Genomic DNA, 19,782 nt, shown 5'->3' with positions numbered 1-19,782 from the left:
TCAGCCAATTCTCTAACAAGTCATGGTTCCTTTTAGAGGGGAATGGCATTTAGAATTCACATCCAAAAATGAAAGAAGGAAAAGAAGGAAAGGAAGGAAGGAAAAATACTATGAGTTCATACTGAAGCCTCCAATTCCAATCCAACTTTACCATATTATCCAATATTACAGGGTTACATCATTCTCTACCTCATTCCATAATTGTATATCCCTTCTTCCACAGTGAGAATCCTGGCTTCTGTTAGTATCTATTTATTTGCGTGTTCTGAAAACACATCATAGTTTCAGAATAGCTATTCTCATATTCCTACCAACAGCAAACCTACTAAGTAAAGTTCAAGATTTCTTTACCATTCTTTGCCTCTTTACACAGAAGATACATAGTCAAAGTATTGTGTTCAGTACTGTAGATCAGATTCCTTTTTCTTCTATGTGGATTTTGATCATGGTATTCATTGGACATACAGTTCAATGTATCTGTTTCTGTGTAATGTAGTTTCAGGATGCCAATGGCATCTTTAGTGCCTCTGCTATGAATAAGCATACAGAAAAATAGAATAAGATTACTATCATAACAACAGGGACCATTTCAGCAAGGGAGACATTGAGCATATGGTCCAAGAGGCTGAGAGGTACAAAGCTGGATATGAGCAGAGGAACAAGGTGTCTTCCAGGAATTCACTTGTATTCTATTCATTGAACGTGAAAGCAATCACTGAAGATGAGAAACTTCAAGACAAGGTCAAAGATTATCACAAACAGAAGCTCCTTGGCATATAAGAAGAAATCATCAACTGGTTTGATAGGAATCAGGCTGCAGAGAAGGAAGAATTTGAACATCAGCAGGAAGAGCTGGAGAAGCATGCCAGAAGGAATGCCTGGGGTTCCCTGGTAAGGGAACTCCTGCATCTGGTGGTGCCTCCTCTAGGTCCACCATTGAAGAGGTTAATTAAGCCAACTTGAGCATGGACACCACTTTTCAAAGAATAAATGTTTTGTTTCTTTGATATTATTATTCTATTATCTGATATTAATATAGCCACTGCTGCTGTTTTTGATTATTATATGCATGGCACATACTTTTCTGGTTTTATTGTTAATCTATCTATATTATTATATTTCAAGTGAGTTTCTTATAGACAGCATATAGTTGGTTCATATTTTTTTAACCCATTTTTTCAATTTGTCTTTTAAAGAACCCAGTCTGTATTTAGACCATTTACATTTAATGTAATTTCTGGTAGATTATGGCTTAGATCTGACATTTAATATTTTCATTATCTATTTTTCACCCTCTGTTCTTTGCTTCTCTATTTTCTTTTTCCTGCTTTTCTATGGGTTATTTGTAATTTTTAAATTTTAGTTCATTTGTACCATTTTCAATTTTATTGATTTATGCTGCTATCTTTATTATTTTATTCCTTCTGTGTGCTTTGGGTTTTTTTTTTAAATTCTAGTTTCTTCTGTGACTCTGCCATATTCTTATTGCCATTCACCCTAACTCACATTAACCTGGAGGAAAGGAACACGCAATATGTAGTTGAACCCAGCCCTAAACCCTGGCCTTGGGGATGTTATTCCCTTCATAATTAGATAACAGTTTCACACTAAGGAGGTTTGGAAGTTTATCAGAAATCCATGGATAGGTACCTCACATGGATAGATATGCCCCTTCCTAAGATGGGACTGATAGCTCTTGACCCCAATTCTCTAACACAGCTAACTTTGTCCATGAAGACACATATGGAACTTGGTGTAAGAATGATAGCAGGCAAGGGAGGTCACAATGGACAGCAGTTCTGGACCTCTTTTTTAGCACCATGATCTCCTCCATAAAAGAGCAAGAAAGTGGTCTCTGAAAATCATCTTCTAGAAGTGACTAGCATCACTTCTTACCTAATCTTCCTTTTCTTGGAACATTTTATTCTATTTTTCTCAGGGCCTCCAAGGAATATAGAATATAAGCATTTAGAAAAAGTCAGAAATTATTTAGGTGTACACATAATGCATAGGGACCTCCTAAGGGCCAACCCTGGGTATCTGACCAGTAGTTTAATAAGAGCAGCCTTTTGATCTTCCTGGAATCCTGTCAGAGCTGCCAACTTCAGGAAGAAATGCATGAACTCATCCTCTCCTTTGAGAATGATACAGACTTTTGTTTCTCCCCATCCATCATTTTATGAGGCAGCAGTTGGAAACCTGGAACAAACGGCAAGGGACTGAAAAGGTGTAGCATAAACAATAGAACTGGTGTCCCTCTAGTTCTGTCTCCAACACACAATCTCTCAAAACCTCAGTTTCTTCATCTCTAAAAGGGGAATAATATTCTCAAAACAACATTTTGAGATTGTTGGGAGGGTTAAAGATAAGGTATGTATATATATAAACTACAGTAGATATCCTGCTTAAAACCTTCCAAATGCATCAGTTTCACTTAGAAAAAAATCTAAACTCCTGCAATGTAATGAATGAGTCATAAGAAATATGTTTTTGGTCATTCCCAGGCATATTTGGTCTTCATCCACAGTTCCTGAAAACACTGTAGAGTTTTAAAGGTGAAACGGGTATTCTGTCATGTTAATGAGAGACTTTTGGACCCCCATCCAGGCAGGAGCCTGGAGGCTGAATCAGCCAATGGCCAATGATTCAATCATGACTATGCAGTGAAGCCCTCACCGAAACCTCTGAGAAAAGCTCATCACTCTCTGCTCTCTTGGATGCTACTTCTTGGTTGGAGAGCACTTCTGGGTTTGGAGAACCAGATGCCTCCACATGCCACCAAGCCAGGCCCCAGGTTCCACCAGATGTCTTGCCATTGGATTTCAGCCACAGGCAGGTTCACTATGGATTCAGTGGTACCAAAGAATGACAATGGAACATTCTTGGGGTGAAAGGGTTTATAACCAACTTGATTCCCACTGTGGCAGGTCGGTCACTAGAATCCTGTCCACTCAGAGAGAGTCTGCAGGCAGCAAGCCGGGCTCTGCCTCTGGGCCTCCCTGCCCCTGCAGCGGTCTCTGTCTCTGTCCTCGGCACTGCCACCACTCCAGTCTTGTCTCTGCTTTCCTGCAGTTGTGCAGCATGCCACCGTGTCGCCCAAAGCACCAGGTGAATCTCTTTTCACTCATTTATGTATTTCCAAGGGCAGGAAATCTGTCTGTCTTATTTCTCACTAACTCTCTAGCTCTTAGAATAGTGCCACGCCTCTCCCAGAATCTTCCTAATGCCCAGATCTTTCTTTTCCCCAAGTGTTTTATCATTCCAAGCCAGCAGGTTGCATGCTGGGGTGGGCCCAACCTAACCCTCAGTAGGCATCCTCAGTGACTCTCATCTTCTTTAGTGACACAAACCTACTCTTGCCTGGGGACCAGGGCAGTAGTCTGACAGCTCAGCCTCCACACTGCCTCGGTTGCCCACAGGAAGATGGAAACCAGGCTGTGGTCTGGCACTCTGGGTGGTTAAATGTGTTTTGAGCGGAAAAGAAAAATAAAGAGACATAGCCAAGGGGAGCATGTGTATTTAAAACTCCTCCCCTTCATTTTCTTCTTCAAATGAATCAGTCCCCACTTCTTCATAATCCTTCTCCAGGGCAGCCAGGTCCTCCCTGGCCTCAGAAAATTCTCCCTCTTCCATCCCCTCTCCGACATACCAATGCACAAAGGCCCGCTTGGCATACATGAGGTCAAACTTGTGGTCGAGGCGGGCCCAGGCCTCCGCGATTGCCGTGGTGTTGCTCAGCATGCACACAGCCCGCTGCACCTTGGCCAGGTCCCCTCCCGGCACCACGGTGGGGGGCTGGTAGTTGATGCCCACCTGAGGAAAAGAGAAGGAGGGGGAACAACAAAGGCAGATGCAGGGTGACTGCTGGATAAGTCAAGACTAGTCACCTTGGTGATACGGTGTGGTGCAAGGCACAGCCTGGGTGTGGGAGCAGGCCTTCAGCACTGGGTGAGGAGGGAGCAGGCTGGGAAGCAGGAAGGCAGAAAGAGGTGAGCGTTGGAATTAAAAGTGAGTGCGATTGGGTACAGCACACTAAAAAGAGGAAGGGCTGAGGAATCCAAAGAGGAGAAGAGGCAGAGGAGGATGAGCTGGCAATAGGTAGAAATGTTGGTGGGAGATTCCAGTAGACAAAAGAGGGTGATGGGTGAGATTATCATTAAGGGGCCTAAGGGGGGTGAACAGGACATATTTATCTCTAAAGAGGAAATAGATTGGCTTTTAGAGGCAAATTAACTTCTAGACTTGAAGTTATTATAGTTTATTCTTTCCCAAATGGTCATCTGAAGTTCCTCTTAGTTATCCTGTCAATAAATTTAGGGAAGTTTCTCTGCCAAGGGTGGAGAGCTGTTTAAAAGGTCTTGGAGCTATTCCAGGGCAATAAATAAAAAGATCCCAAAGGCTCTGGGGATGGTTTACCAGGCCCTGTGTCTCTGGGGAATAGGGTTTCTTGAAAGAAAAGCATGGACTCCAGAGAAACTTAAAACTCTTGCTTGTATGAGCCAACTTCCCAAGTTCTGGTAGCATCACAGGGCCCTCCAAGCTAACCCACGCCCAGCCTCATGGTGGGCCACTATCCGGGAAGTATCCCTTCTTCCCACACACAGATCCCAAACCAAAGCCAAGCCCAGGAACTGCAGGAAACTGGAAGAAGTCTAAGGTGACAAATTAATATTTATGCAACACTCAGAACCATGGTACTATCCAAAAAATACCCATCCTACCCAGGCCAGCAGGCCTCAATTGTCAGTCTCTTGAATTCAGAGCTTTAGAATGTTCATCATCTTGAAAGGTGGAGGTGGAAGAGGCAGAAGGCTACACAGCAAGGTGGGTAGCCCATGAAAGGAATTCACAATGGTCTATCATTCCTCTTGGTGGTGGAGGTGATGCAAAGGACCAAAAATGAGAAGGGGAGGGGCAATGAATGTAACCTTTGCTGCATCATATACTTCACAAGAGCTGCCCCTGGCCAGCAAAAGCTCTATGCCTGGGTCCAACTCCCTCCCTCTTGAACAATAGTAGTCTTGACCTGTGTCAACTTCAGATGACCCTTGGGGAGAATGCAAGAGGATGAAGTTCAAAAATATCTACCCTCCTAGCATGTGTTTTTCTGAGAAGCAGCAAAAGATGCTAGCACCACCTTATCTTTCTGGACATAACCCCAGAGCTTTAGCTTAAAATGAAGGGGAGAAAATGGGGGAGCATCACCTGTTTGTCAACTTCCCCACCACCCTCACATATCCATTTCTCGGCTTTTTTTCCTGTTCATTTTCTTATTAGCTTGTTTTGTTGTTGTTTCCATTTGAAAAAGAAGAAAGACCTCCATTTTTTGGAAGATCTTGACTGCTTTTGCAAGAATGACCAGAACAGCCACATAGTCTAGAGGCAGCAGTGAGGAAGAATGCTGCACTACCTCAGTAGGAGGTCAGCCAGGCCGAAGCCTCACATGTGAACAAGTCACCAAGAGACCGGCATTTGGAGCCTTGTTTTTTAAATCCCACAGGAAAACAAAGACATGTGCATCTCTGCAACTCCAGCGATTGGTACAATCACCCCTGGTGCTCAGTAAACTTCTAAATTACTGAAAGCCCAATGTGGTGGTGGTAGGGGGAGGGTTCTAATTAATGTAAATGATGGCAGTCATTTTGATGGTGGAATCTGACTAAAGACCATAGGAACACAGGACAAAGCAGTCAAGTGGCTCAAAGCACAGTCAGCTTCATGCCTTGCCAGTGCCATTCACAGCTGTGGCTTTTAACATCCAACACTCCCTGGTCCTAGGATCCAGGGGTCTTCCCTAGCTATTCAGTCTCCCCACTGACCCTCCAAGTCTGGCACTTTCCAGACTGATCTACAACAGGCTTCCTTAGCTTCTGCTTACACCTGGTTAATCGAAAATGTCAGTTTCATAATGTGATCCATAATCACATAACCATAAAATTTTTCATCCTTATTCTAAATTGATTAAGATTTATAGGGTGATTATTTAATTTTTCAAAATAAATTGGGAGAAGAGTATATTATCTGTTAGAGGAGTGAATTGCACCTCCCTGGCAACCTGAATGATTTGGTGAACTCCATTCTCTGATCTATTGTCCTATCACAGCTCTCTCCCCCGACTCACCTGCCCATCCCACTGTCCACACAGACTCTTTCTAGCCTTGTTCAGTGCTCCCTATACAAGAAAAGCCCTCTTCTGCCTGACCTCTGAGATGCTTGCAGATCTTAAGGTGGGAACAGTAGAGACTAGTCTTCCTCCCCTTCTTTCCACAGTCCTTTCAAATAAAGTCTCTCCTTATTGAAAATGAGTGATCTAGTGAATGAATGGAATTAATTTTACATTTGGCTGAAGCCCTTCCTCCCACATCATCCCATAAAGCCTCAAGCTCCCATGGAATTGTACACGAGCTGAGGCCCTGGGGGTCACACATGTCCCTCCCCCATCCTGGGTGACCCCTCTGCTCCTCTCGTTGTCTGGCTCTTCCCTAAGTCATCAGCTCTCACCTTGAAGCCTGTGGGACACCAGTCTACAAACTGGATGGTCCTCTTGGTCTTGATGGCAGCAATGGCGACATTCACATCCTTGGGCACCACGTCTCCCCGGTAAAGCATGCAGCAGGCCATGTACTTGCCATGTCTTGGGTCACACTTCACCATCTGGCTGTTGGGCTCGAAGCAGGAGCTGGTTATCTCAGCCACGGAGAGTTGTTCATGATAGGCTTTCTCGGCAGAGATGATGGGTGCATAGGTCACCAATGGGAAGTGGATGCGAGGGTAGGGCACCAGGTTGGTCTGGAATTCGGTGAGGTCCACATTGAGAGCCCCATCAAAGCGGAGAGAGGCCGTGATGGATGACACAATCTGGCTGATGAGGCGGTTGAGGTTGGTGTAGGTGGGGCGCTCAATGTCTAGGTTCCTGCGGCAGATGTCATAGATGGCCTCATTGTCCACCATGAACGCACAGTCTGAATGCTCCAGGGTGGTGTGTGTGGTCAGGATGGAGTTGTAGGGCTCGACCACTGCAGTGGAGACCTGGGGTGCTGGGTAGATAGCAAACTCGAGCTTGGACTTCTTGCCATAATCCAGGGAAAGGCGTTCCATCAGCAGAGAAGTAAAGCCAGAGCCAGTGCCCCCGCCGAAACTGTGGAAGATCAGGAAGCCCTGCAACCCAGAGCAGGCATCTGTCTGGGGGGGTACGGAGCAAGAAGAAAACATGAAGACAAGTCTCAGAAATGCTCACGGGGGTCACAGCAGGTCGTCCTCTCTGTCTGCCCCACTCTGCCCTCCCATACACATTTTTATGCAGGAGAAATCAAAACAACCTTGAAGGAGTAAGGAAACAAAAAGGGAGCTGAATAGATCTTGGGAGGATCAGCTAAAATCTGGGGTGGCAAACTGGACACACACATGCCTCTAGGTAGGAGAAGGGCCTGGCGCAGCAGTCTGGTCGGATGGAGCGTGTGAGCTGAGGAGCGCGGTGGGACGGCCCGGCTCCTGTCCCTCTCCCCTCCCCTGTCATCTGATTTTCAGCCCATCTGGAAGGTGACTCGGAATACCAATTTCAAAAGTATGAGTGGAGTCAGAGAGCCTGAGTTTTAATGCCAGTTTTGACATATCCCAGGTGTGAAACCCTGAGAAATTTACTGAACCTCTCCAGACTCTTTTCTTCTTGGTAAAAGCGGGATGATTAAAGAGACTCATCTCCCAGGGTTATTGTGATAACTAAATGAGATAGCATAATACGCTGAGCAAGGACATGACATGTAGTAAGCAGTCAATGTTAGCTCTTATCAGAACTGAGAGTTCTTAGAATCACAGGATTTTCCCATTGGGTGTGATCAATGATCATTCAATTGAGCGGTTCTCAACTGTTGGGGATCACAGACAGCTCTGAGGCTGATGACCCCTATGAGCCCTCCTCTAAACAGAAAAGTGAACATGTGAACATATGCAAAAATTTGGCATCCTTAGCTCCCAAGAACCCCTGATCAAGTCCAACCTTTCCCAGCAGACAAAGAAATTCACCCAGTAACTCACTCAGAGCTTTCTAGTTAATCCAAACTGCCACTCTCTAGCTGTGTGACCTGGGCTAGGTTACTGAACCACCCTGACCCTCAATTTCTTCCTCTATGAAGTACAGGGAAGCAACCTCCTTTGTGTCATTCATTACTAAGGGGGTTAAATAAAGGAATGTACCTAACTGACATTTGTAAGTGCTGAAATGTATCAATGATCTCTTCCTTTTCCAAGTTAAATGTTTTTTGACCTATGCTTCCAAAAAGCAAAGAGCTTAACCGACTTATTCCTGGAATTTCCTGCAGATACCACCATAGAGTGAAATATTAATAGGGAGGGCATCAGACTACAGGGTAGTCCATGATGTCCAGAGAGAGGAAGGGGCACCATCCCTGTGAATATGTCTTATAGAAAATAAGCAGAAATTCCCACATTTTAGGAATTCTATATTGTGAGGAGCCACAGATCATGTCTATAGTCATCCTGTGCCGAGAGGACCAAGTCCAAGCCTGCCTACTTCAGCCTGACTCACCAATTCCCTGCCCTTGTTGACACTTACCAGCTTCCGTATGCGGTCCAGCACCAGGTCAATATTCTCCTTGCCCACCGTGTAGTGGCCCCGGGCATAGTTGTTAGCAGCATCCTCCTTGCCGGTGATCAGCTGCTCTGGGTGGAACAGCTGGCGGTAGGTTCCTGCCCGAACCTCATCTGCCGGGAGAAGGGACCATGAGTTCTTTCTTCCTGGTTTCTAGAGGAGATGCCTCCTTCCCCATTAGAACATCTTATAACAACTTCTGGGTCTCCATTTCCCCACCAGAAAAACCCCCTGGAGTCAAACCAGACACCCTGTTGTAAATCTGCAAATGGCTAAGAGAATCCCAGGATAACACAGGCACTAATGGAACCCAGAGCTTGTGACAAGCAGGCAATGAAAAGCTGGCTGCTCTACTGGCTGGAACTTCAAAAAGCCTTAGGTTTACAAGCTCACCGAACCCTGAGGTTGATTGCCTCTCCTTCCTTTAATTTTTTCTTACATGCTGCAAGGATACTCATAAAATTAACCCAACTTTACTTGCACTAAAATGTTCTAGGGACACAGAGAAACATTCAGGGTGATCTTCCCAGGCCCTAGGCTCTCCCAGGAATTGTCCCACTTCGAGTTGCAGCAAGACTGTCAGGGGGGCTTTGCACATATCTGATGGTCCACACAAAGTGAACACACAGCGGGTCGAGGTGCATCAGGCCCCAACCACAACCCATCTTCTCTTTGGCCTTCCTCTACTCCCACAGGGGAGATTGCCCATTTGCACAAAGGCCTGGGGGGTAATCTGCACTTTTGTCTTTGTACAAAGTATCCAAGGGGTGGGGTACCTAGAGTCCACTGCCCTTGAAGATTAGGGTTTAAACATTAGACATTTGCTCAGACATCTCTGTAAAATGTATCCGTCCCTTGCTTGGTGAGCTAGTGTTGAAGCTGAGGAAGTCCTCATGTTGCAGTGAGGATTGACCCAGCGGAAATGGTGCTGGGGTGGGGAGGGCCTCAAAGTGAGCTAGCAAGAATACTGCCCCAACACAAGTCAGTTTCTGTTTTCTTAGATCCAGATGAGTTCCATTCTAAAACTACAGTAACCTCTGGCTACAAGAGAACATGCCTGTTATTCCATTTAGGGTGTAAAATCCAGAAAGGTTACACCAGACCCAAGAGCACAGACTGCAATTATTATAGACTCAGAAACCGACACTTTTGAGAAATTGATGTCTCCCTAGAATTTAAAATTTTATCTTTATTTTTTACCCTTAATATTTAGCAAAGAATAATTTCAATCTGTCTCAGCAGTTTAAGGGGTTTAAGTAGCAGGCATTTTGTTCTGCATAGATTTGAGCAATAATGGGAAAGCAGGGAGCAGGGATCCCTATTCAGAGACTCCCCAAGACTACAGGGAGTTCAAGGGCCTAACAGAAATCATGTGGGCTGGAGAGGCTGTGGTGGGGCCGGCCTCACCTTCCAGGCAGAGATTCTGCCTACCTAGCTCTCACAGACCAGAGCCTCTGCAGTTTCCTGGCGTCTTCTGTGCAGAATCCCGGCCCGCACTCACCTACTACAGTGGGCTCTAGATCCACCATAACAGCCCGGGGCACATGCTTCCCATTGCCAGTTTCACTGAAAAAAGTGGTGAATGAGTCGTCATCGTTGATCTTGCTGGCCTGGGCACCAAAGGTGCCATCTGCCTGGATGCCATGTTCCAGGCAGAAGAGCTCCCAGCAGGCGTTTCCGATCTGAACTCCCGCCTGACCCACGTGGACTGATATGCATTCCCGCTGTGAGGGGGATACAGAAGCAAGGTCAGAGAGTGCAAGGCCCATCCAAGCCTTGTCCTATATTCCTGCATCTGAGCACTTGTCTCTCCCTGGCATTCAGCTCACAGAGTATCCATTGCTCCCAGCATGCCCTGCAGAACCAGGCAGGCCTGAGATCTCAGGTGTCCAGGTGCCACGGCTGCTGGCCTGCTACGGCTCTGAAGGACAGCCATGGTTTTGTGGTTTTCTCTAAAGGTCACTTGCCAGGGCTAATCCTTTGTGCCAGGAAAAGGAAAAAGGGGCTGTTGCATAGATGAAACAAGGGGCCAACTCCCGACCATGAGACTCCCATACTGAGGGAAGCAAAGGGAAAACCAGTGGTAACAGCAGATGCGATCCCCAAATGCGCCACCATACATGGGGGCAGCGTTCCTGCTCACGCCCAGACCACAACTTTACTAGACAACAGTAACACACACACAGTCTCAGAATGTCCTGGAGCAGGTGAACTCATGGAAGGAATATGCTTCATTAGTGTGTATCATCGGTGTCTTTAGTTTTCTGGTTACAAATATAGGAATAAAGGGTTGGCGCGGAAGTGAGGGTGGGTGGGAGTTTGTAAATTAGGCTCTTCCTGAACGCTGAGAAGCTGGAAAATTTATTTGTAGCCACCATAACCTGTTAAGGCCCTGTGTTAACTAAAGCTGACCTTTAGAGTGTCCTTATCTCTGTGTCACTCTGGTGTGAAGCCACAGTGACCTGATTGGTCTTAGTATTAACAGCTTAGGATGGGGAGGGGATGAACCTGTGAGGGAGTGTGAGTATAGAAACCCAGCATGGGGTTTTGCTAGGAGGAGGCCTCATGACCCCTCCCTGTGGGGAGGCAGTGGCCAGCACAGGCGGCTCTGTGCCCTTGATGCCCTCCAGATCCTGGCAGGGAAGCATGTGCCTGGTCTGTGGGTTTCTATTCTTACTCATGACCTGACTTGGCATTTTCTAGCACCAGGTAACCAAAGCCAGGGGCAGAGCCTCCAGAGAGCATGGCTGGGCACAGAAACACATCCAGCCAGAACATGGGGCTCCCAGGAACCTGTAGGTTCCCTGGGCATGGCAGCAGGGCAGCCAACCTGAGTAGCATCAGATGGAGTTGGGTGGGGGAGGGGGGAGGGCCCACAGCTCCCTAATTGGAAGTCACACCTGAGCACCCGCTTTCCACCTGTGTCTGTGCCCTTGCCTTTGGAGGGACCGTGGGCACCTGTCCACGATAGCCCTAGACAGGAATATAGCCCAGCTGTGTGTCCCTGAGACTGGTGGCCAGCGAATGGTGCCCACACCCAGAGTTTGAAGCTTGTCCTCTCAGCTCACTGGCTGTGCGGTTCCTGAACCTCCTCATCTGCAAGTAATGTGTCTTCCATGGTTACTGCTGTCTTTTCACCATTGTTTTATTATGATTCCTCCTCAGAGCTGTATCCCCCCATGTGGAAAGTCAGGGGCCTCAGGTCCCATCCCACTCACCTTTTCTATTTTTTAGGAGATCTACTTTCTGCCTTCACCTTAGGACTCAGTTCAGGCCTAGGGAGAGCAGCGTCCCACACTCAGAAGCCACCCACAACCAGTACATGCCTGACGAGGCCACATTGCATCTGTCATGCGGCCGCAGCTTCCTAAGGCAGCTTTGGCACCGCTTGGCCCTGGCCTTCAGCTTCCTAGGCCTCCCCACCCCACACCCCAGCCTCCTTCCAGGCCCCTGTGAGCACATCCTTCTGGAGTACTCTGGGCTTTTTCAGCAAGGATGCAGGGATATTTCAGGAATACCCAAAGTTCATAGGAGTAAAGGACCTTGGACCTGAAAATCACCATCTTGGTGGCATCAATGTTTTTAGCCTCTTTTGATGTTACACACACTGATAAATGCACATTCTTCATAGGCAAAATCTCTCTCCTCCCTCCCTCTCTCACGCACACTTAGGAAGAGCTACTTTCCCTGTTAAGCTAATTCACATGAGTAACTGAAGGTAAAAACTAGACTCAGAAGTAACTGGCACGTTCATAGGTGCTTCCAAAAGCCCAAAGTGGCTACCCCACTCAAGAAAAAAGGAAGGCCTCCCAGTGCCACCCCCACTACAGGGACCAGAGCTCCTTGCAGAAATGCAGGTTTCTAGGTGTGGGGCAGGGAACTTGTAGGCTGAGCCTGGAGCATCTGACAGTGCCTCAAAGTACAGAAGCTAATGCAGACTGTGATGACGTCAAAAGATCTCAGGAACCACCTGAAGGGGCTCCCACTGCCCAAAATGAGATAATCTGAGCATCTGATTACAATGAAACAGAATGTATAAGTAAAAATGCACAAGGCCTTAGTGTTATTTATAAAAGAAAGCCCCCATAAATAAAACTCATTCCTTCCCTTCCAAACAGCCCTGTTGATGAGGGAAAGCTAACAAAATAATGTTGGATTATCAGTATACAAGGAATTACATATTAAGAAATATTGCTACATTATGGTTTTAATCACATAATTAATTTGGATAAGGATGCCTACTATTCAGTGAATGGTTTGTGGGGAGAGAACCAAATATTTACATAGTGCCAAAGAACCCGTTACTTACAGGTCATAAGGGGAAAGGTAATCACAAGGGTCACCAGCCCAACACTGGGCTCAGTCCCAACACCACTAATAGCGAGAAAAGCAGACGTTTGGGGCCTCCTGTGATGCACTGTGACATCCCACTGCCACCACAAGGAGCACTTGTCAAAATACTCAGCCTTAAGCCACTAAACCCTTGGGATTTAGCTTCAATCTTACAGAAAACACAGATATCACAGGGATGAGTTAAGGTGACATCAAGACAATAAAATAAATCCACAAGGTAGAACATTCTACAGGGCAATTGATCTACGTTTTTAATTCAGGAGAAGTAAAGGAGAAGGGAGGTTCCATATCAGAAAAAAACTGAAGAAACATAACAGCCACATATAGGTATCTGGACTCTGTTATGGTTTGAACAAATCAAAATATTTGGGGGACAAATGGGGAAATTGATTAATTTTGTTAAGTGTGATAATGAAAGTGTAGTTAAGTATGAAAATGTCATTTTTTAGAGAAGCTTCTGAAGAATTTGGGGTAAAGTGGCATGATTCTATATTTTACTTTAAAATAGTTTGTCATAGGAGCAGAAGTACAACATACAGAATACAACCAATAATACTGTAATACCTGGTCTGGCAATCGAGTAAACACACTTGTCATGGCAAGCATCTAGTAATGTATATAATTATCGAATCACTGTTATACACCTGAAACCCACATAATAATGTACATCAACTTTATTTCAATAAAAAATAAAATACTTTTAACAGCAGACAGAGTAAATATGGCAGAAAATAACTATTAAGTCTAGATAATAGATACATGGGTGACACCATATGACTATACTTTTCTGGAGGTTTGAAATTTTTCATACTAAAAAGAAAATAAAAGGAACTAAAGAGCAGGAGGAAGGCCCCCACTCACCAGAATGACCGTGTCCTGAGGGGCCCATGCTATTCCTGTCTCATTTCACTCAGTCATTCAACTAACCCTTTCTAAGAGCCTAATTTGTGAGGGTAAACAATAATTTTAAAGCTACATGAAGAAATCACAAGTGCAATGAAAACCTGTATGAGCCCTCGCGGGGCGGTTGGATCTGCGCCCAGCTGCGGCGTTCTGACAGGACACACGTCTTGCGCCTGCCCCAGGAGGCAAGGACGGAGCAGCTCCCCGGCTCAACGCTGAACCCCTTCTCCAGCCCCTCGCTCTGACCCTCTAGGCGGTCGCAGGGCAGACCTCACGCTGATGGCCTGGGGAGGTCGGCCCTTGTGCCCAAGGAAGGTCATCCTCCTGTCACGACCAGGGATGTTACATTAGTTAGAATGTTTAGGAGACTAGAACTAGACTGCCCCCAAGGATCAGCAGATAGAATTCTCTCCCCATGATTTTACAGATGCAAAAGCTAAGGCTTAGAAAGGTAAAGGGAGAGATGCAAGATTTCACAGCTCTGTGCAAAAGAGCCCAGACTAGAATCCAGGTTTTCCGACCTCGGCCTGAGTTCTCTGCTTGACACCACACGACCTCTCATTTGCTCTCTGAACTTCCAGAGTCCCAGGGTGCCCACTCCTACTTCAGTGCAAGTCTACAGTGCCGAGCAAGGCCAAGCCTCGGGTGAAATCTCCACACAGGGAAAAGCTCCAGCACAGAGAGAAACTGAGACGAGCCCATGGTAGCTGTTCTTTGAAATGGGTCATCCTCCTCAGAACCAGAACCTGCTTCTCGGGGCTGGTGTGTGTGTGGGGGTGGGGCCACAAAGAGGAAGGTGACCCAGCAGAGGATATTTCATCATACACTTCTCCAAACTTGTATTTCAGATTCCCCTCTCCAGCCAATCAGAGCTCACACTTTCTCTCGCATGCCATGTCTCCCTCTCAGTTCTATTTTGAATCTGGGCTTTTAGCTCAGACTAGTTCTATGATCCTGGGGCCCTGGATGGTAAAGCGGATCCTGTGTGAGCAGCCATGCAGGGGGTGAGATGTGGGAGGTGGAGACCCCAAGGAGTTCCCTCCTCCAGAAAAGTGCAACCCTCACGAACTAGCACTGGAAAGACTGGTGCCTGCTCCTGTGTCTCCTACAAAGCTGTGGTCTTAGGGGTAAGAAGGCATTGAGAGGTGCTGACCAACTCCTGTCCATCCTTCAGGTCTCTCATTCAACATCACTTCCTACAGGAAGCCTAGAAAACCACAAACCAGCCTAGGGCCCTTACTACACACTCCCATAACCCCCTTCTTCCCTATCATTGCATTTATCACAGATATTATAGTTGCTTGCTCAATTTGCTGACTTTCTGTGTAGTGACAGTAAGTTCTGTGAGGTTGAGCAATGCTTGTTACTCACTGAATCCCCAGCATCAAGCATCCTGCCTGAACACAGTGGAAGCTGGCTAAACACGGGGTGGCAGTGGGGCTTACAGTCTCCTTAACAAGAACAGCAAGTGCCTAACAGGCAAAGGTAGTTCAAAGGAGAAAAAAGCAACGTCTAGCTTGGTTTCCCAGAAGAGGAATATTTGTAGAGACCTTGAAGAATTTAGACATGCTGACATGATCATCTTAGCTGGATTTAGGAGCCATGTGAACACATGGCAGGAGAATTTAAGGCAGGTCCCACAAACTGCTCAGTTTGCAGCGTGGGCTCATGAAGCTCAGAAACGATGAGACATCTGCAGCACCCACGACCGGCACCAGGGGGAGGGAAGGAGAGTCTATGCTTAGTAGAACATCAAAAAAAGAACTTCTAGAACTTTACAGCCCTTTTAAAATTCCACTGCAAGAAACCTTTCCTATGTCAGTCCTAAATTATTCCTTCTTTGACATTACTCATCTCCCTTTTGCTTTGCTCTCCGAAGACTAAAATCAGCTAATCACGATCCTCTGAAAAAGGAGGTTTGTTGCTTTAAAAACCATTTTGAAATATCACAATACAGTAAAACTGGCTTATTACCTAGGAAAGGAAGTGACCCAGACGGGCTGCGCTGAGCGTGTCCTGTGAGAAGCCCAGCCAGCACGCAGACTGCTGGCCACCTGCATGGTCAAATTACTACATCTAATTATTTCTAGCTGTCAGTCTGGGATAATAAAGCACCTGTATTTCAGTATCTAGGTCAGAGATGACAAGTAAAAAGTAGATCCACAGTGTTACAGAGGGATAATTAAAGAACAAATGGGATTCATGAGAGATTGAATTATCTCCGCTCAAAGCCCCCCCACCCCCACCCCATCCATCACAGCATACTTGGAATCACCGAGAACTGAGGATAGAGAGCAGGCCAGAGCGGCGACCGGAACCCGCATCAGTGAGTGCAGGTGGCCCGGGCGAGGGCACCATACGGCAGGCGGCAGGCGCTGCACAGGCCACAGGAGGGATGACATAAGGGGCGACAGACCGACCTGAGGCAAGGCAGGAGGCAGGTGTGTTTGGCAAGTGGACTCCCAGCATAAGAGACGGTTAGATGTCAGAAGACCCCTGAGCTTTAGCTGACACTGGGGGGTAAGAACAAGGACGGAGTTTTCATCTGATGCACAGCGCCCACCCCCTTTTCCCTTTCTCTTCTACAGCTCATTGTCAAGGGAAACTCTCCCAGGAAGACACTGACGGGAAATGTCAACCACCTAGGCCACAGACAGCATTGTGGGTCTCTGGGTGGCCAAAGGCAAAAGGGGAAGAGCACCCCAATAGCACCGCCTCCCCACTCACCCCCAGCACTGGCCCTTCTCGCCAGCTGCTGCATCCTCAAAATTTATTTTTGACTTTTCATTGTCCCATAAGATCATTCAGTCCCTCCCACCCCGGAAAGGACACTGAGCAGGAGCGTGAACCCTGTAGCTCTGCATGGGCCTGACCAGGGCTAATGTTCCTTGAGGGCACACGCCAGTGCTGCCTTACTGACCCAGCACCTTGGCCCCGCCACTGCCTGGGGAGTGGGTCCCTGTCAGGCTCCTCTGCTGCTCCAAGGCAGGTATCCAATGGTCTCTGGGACACCGCACTTGGTCGGGGGAAGGGGTGGGTGCAGCAGAACCCAAGCGCTCCTCTGCGTGCGGAATTCAGCCTACACAGAGGCCGCTGGCAGAGGGCGGCAGAGAGACAGGGTCCACCCGAACAGCTCCCCTCCCAGTTACCCATATTTGTGGGGAGACGGGCTCTTTGTTGCCATTTAATGACTATGCCCATGCGAACTCAGCTGGTGCTCCCCGTCCAGAAGGAATGTAGCTGGGGAGGCCGCATAGCAGCTCTCACCTACTGGAAAACAAGCCGCCCTGCCGAGCGAGAGAGAGTTAATGCTGCGCTGGGTACCACTGACTTGGAGCGCCTGGCCAGGGCTCTCCACACTACTTCCCAAGCAAGAGGCCTCGTCTCAGTTTCCGGCCGAGCTGCCAACAGAAGGGACACTGGAGCAGATGCGAATACTGTCGGAGAATGGGTCCTCCCTGGGCCCTACCGAAATGCTGACTCTAATTCTCCTTAACACAGCAGAGGGAAGGTGAGCATGTGGCCTGGCTGCCTGAAACTAACCAGTTGCCAGAAGCAAAGTCCTTTCTGGGGATTCTAGCTGCATCATTCCAGCCTTTCGTGAATGACTCAAGGGATCTTTAAAAACAGGTTCTATGAAGATAAAAAATGTCTTCTCATCAACAAAATGCTGCCCGTGCAAGAAAATATTCTAAATGAAGCTTGCCAGACAAAATTCAGATATTCTCTTTCCAAAATATTCAACCATAGGTTTTCAGTTAAACATCCAAATTCTTTAGCACATTGAAAATAAGGTTTTACTGCTTAAAATTTTTTATTTACTCGGTATTTTCAGAAGCTTGCCTATTGACTACACATCAAAATGTGCTTCTAGAGCTAGACTGTGATCCTTGGCACCCAGTAAATAGGCCTCTCTAAGGCTCCTCTGAGAGCCACTATGGCGTTCGGGAAAAAATTAAAACATGCAAGAAAAGGCACTTTGAAAATTATAAAGCACTAGCTACATACTAGATATTATGAATATTAAATATCAAATCCCGAGTATGCTGCCTAGGATTTGCTCAGAATAATGGCAGAGGGGAAAAGGGGAATAAATAAAGCAGATTCATCACAAGTAGATTAGTTATTGAAATTGGACAAGGCATTTACAGGGGTTCATTATACTAGTCTCTCTCCTCTTTATATATTTTAAATTATAATAAAAAGTTTAAAATAGCAAAACTGGGTGGACCCTTGGATATTTGAAACATAAGCCCTTTTCATTTTGTGAACAAAGGGGGAAAAAAATGCAGTCCTGAGAGGCTGAGTGACCTTCTTGAAGCCACACAGCTAACTGCAGAGCCAGGATCCAAAATTCTGAACTCCCAGCTCTGGGCTCCTTCTGTGGCTCCACACCAGTGGCCTCAGGCAGGAGTGGATTCCTGTGGTTATTATCTCCAATATTCCCCAAGTTCTTTGAGCTCCCAGGTGTGTCTGGGAGCATGCTCGTACAAGGACAGGTGGGGGTCAGACTTGGAGCTAGAAACAGCAAGGTAGAGGGCCGGAGCCAGAGAGCCTGGGCACTCTCCAAAATGAGCAGAGGCCAGGGGAGGGAGGAGGTTCCGCCAGGCCTGTGCTGTCACTGACACCTGAAATGAGAATGCCCAGAGAACTTGACCTTGGCCTATGAGACATGCTCATTTGGCTCCCCTCCCCTCCCAGCCTTTCCAGACCACCACCTATTTCCCAAATACTAGGGCCCTGGTCAAGGAAATTCTGAGTTTCCAGGTGTTCAAGGAAGTAGGTTGGAGGCAAATTTTATTTGCCAGGGCGCACTGGGGTGAAGGAAGGGATTCCAGAGAGTGAAACTCTGGAGTTTGGGAAGGCCCCCTCCAAGCCTGCAGAGATAGGGGTGGGGTGGGAAAGGAGCTGCCCCCTGGACTCCCAAGGCAATGTGGGAAACAAGGTAAGTCTGAGGTCCCCTTGCCCTCCAGGGGGGTACTCTGGCATCACAGTCCTTGTGGCCTTCACCACTGGACAGATGGGAACCGGAGAGGGCACCAGGTGCCTGGGCAGCTGAGCACTCATGGCCAGGTGACCCAAGTCCAAGCAGAGCCCCGGGAGAGGGCAGAGAATGGCCAAGCTTGGGGATCGTGGTGCCCTGAGGCCCCTGTCACATTCGGTTGGGTCTGGGGACTCCATTTCATCCACTCCCACCCCCAGATGTCCAGCCACGCCCGCTGCATGGGGAATCCCTGGCCTGTCCCCTTTGTCCCTCACTCTGGTCCCTGAGCTACCCACCAGAGCCCATCACATGTCACTTCTGCACCTAGCCCCTGCATGCACACCCTCCCCAGGTATCTACTTTCCCTCTACGATAAAAGGGAGTGGCCCCAGTGGCCCCGGCTCACAGGCCCAGAACCCCTCGACCCTGAACTGACACCCCCAGGAGACTTCAAGTTCTGCAGACCCACAGCGATGGGCGGGTCAGCCCCCGCGTGGACGCAGCTCCATCCTCTGCCATGTCCCAGCCCCCTAACCTGCCCTCTGCCCCCTGCCCCAGCCCCTGTCTCTTGCTTTGGTCCCGGCCCCCTAGCCCCTGCCCCGGCCCTGGTCCCCTGCCCCGGCCCGGAAAGGCTCACCATGGCGGCCGCTCGCCTCGCCTGCTCGCCTCGCAGCTGGGCCTGCCCACCCCTACTGCTCCAGATATAGCCGCCTCCGCGGTTGTGACATCCTGGGCGGGCGGGGGCCGGGACGGACACACTGGGCCAGCAGTCGCCCCGCAGCATCGTAGCGCCCGGAGGGAGGGGCCGGGCAGGTCATAATCGTGGCGCCCCGCCTCCCGCGGCTGCAGCCCAGCCTCGCGTGTCGCCAGCCTGGGTCCCGCAGCCCTTGGGGCTGCCGTTCTGGCTCCGGCTGCTGGGAGAAAATGTGAAACT

The 19,782-nt window shown here is 47.9% G+C and overlaps 1 protein-coding gene across 3 annotated transcripts; it reads right to left on the bottom strand.

The window, feature by feature from the left end:
* Positions 1–3,501: 3,501 nt before the first annotated feature.
* TUBA8 (tubulin alpha 8) lies at positions 3,502–19,782 on the bottom strand. 3 transcript variants are annotated; one of them, XM_017659894.3, is made up of 5 exons: positions 19,486–19,782; positions 10,110–10,332; positions 8,573–8,721; positions 6,502–7,182; positions 3,502–3,813 (listed from the first exon to the last, which is right to left on the bottom strand). In XM_017659894.3, the coding sequence occupies exons 1-5, from the start codon at positions 19,630–19,632 to the stop codon at positions 3,520–3,522; spliced, it is 1,494 nt and encodes a 497-aa protein (XP_017515383.3). In that variant the 5' UTR covers positions 19,633–19,782; the 3' UTR covers positions 3,502–3,519. The 3 variants fall into 3 exon arrangements, with proteins under 3 accessions (XP_017515383.3, XP_036870862.1, XP_036870863.1); XM_037014967.2 differs by lacking the exon at positions 19,486–19,782 and adding an exon at positions 16,285–16,307; XM_037014968.2 differs by lacking the exon at positions 19,486–19,782 and adding an exon at positions 13,966–14,162.

The sequence above is a fragment of the Manis javanica genome, chromosome 15 (assembly GCF_040802235.1).
Source record: "Manis javanica isolate MJ-LG chromosome 15, MJ_LKY, whole genome shotgun sequence".
NCBI lineage: Eukaryota > Metazoa > Chordata > Mammalia > Pholidota > Manidae > Manis > Manis javanica.
The sequence above is the reverse complement of the archived record's forward strand: the minus strand, read 5'-3'. Positions and strand labels throughout refer to the sequence as shown.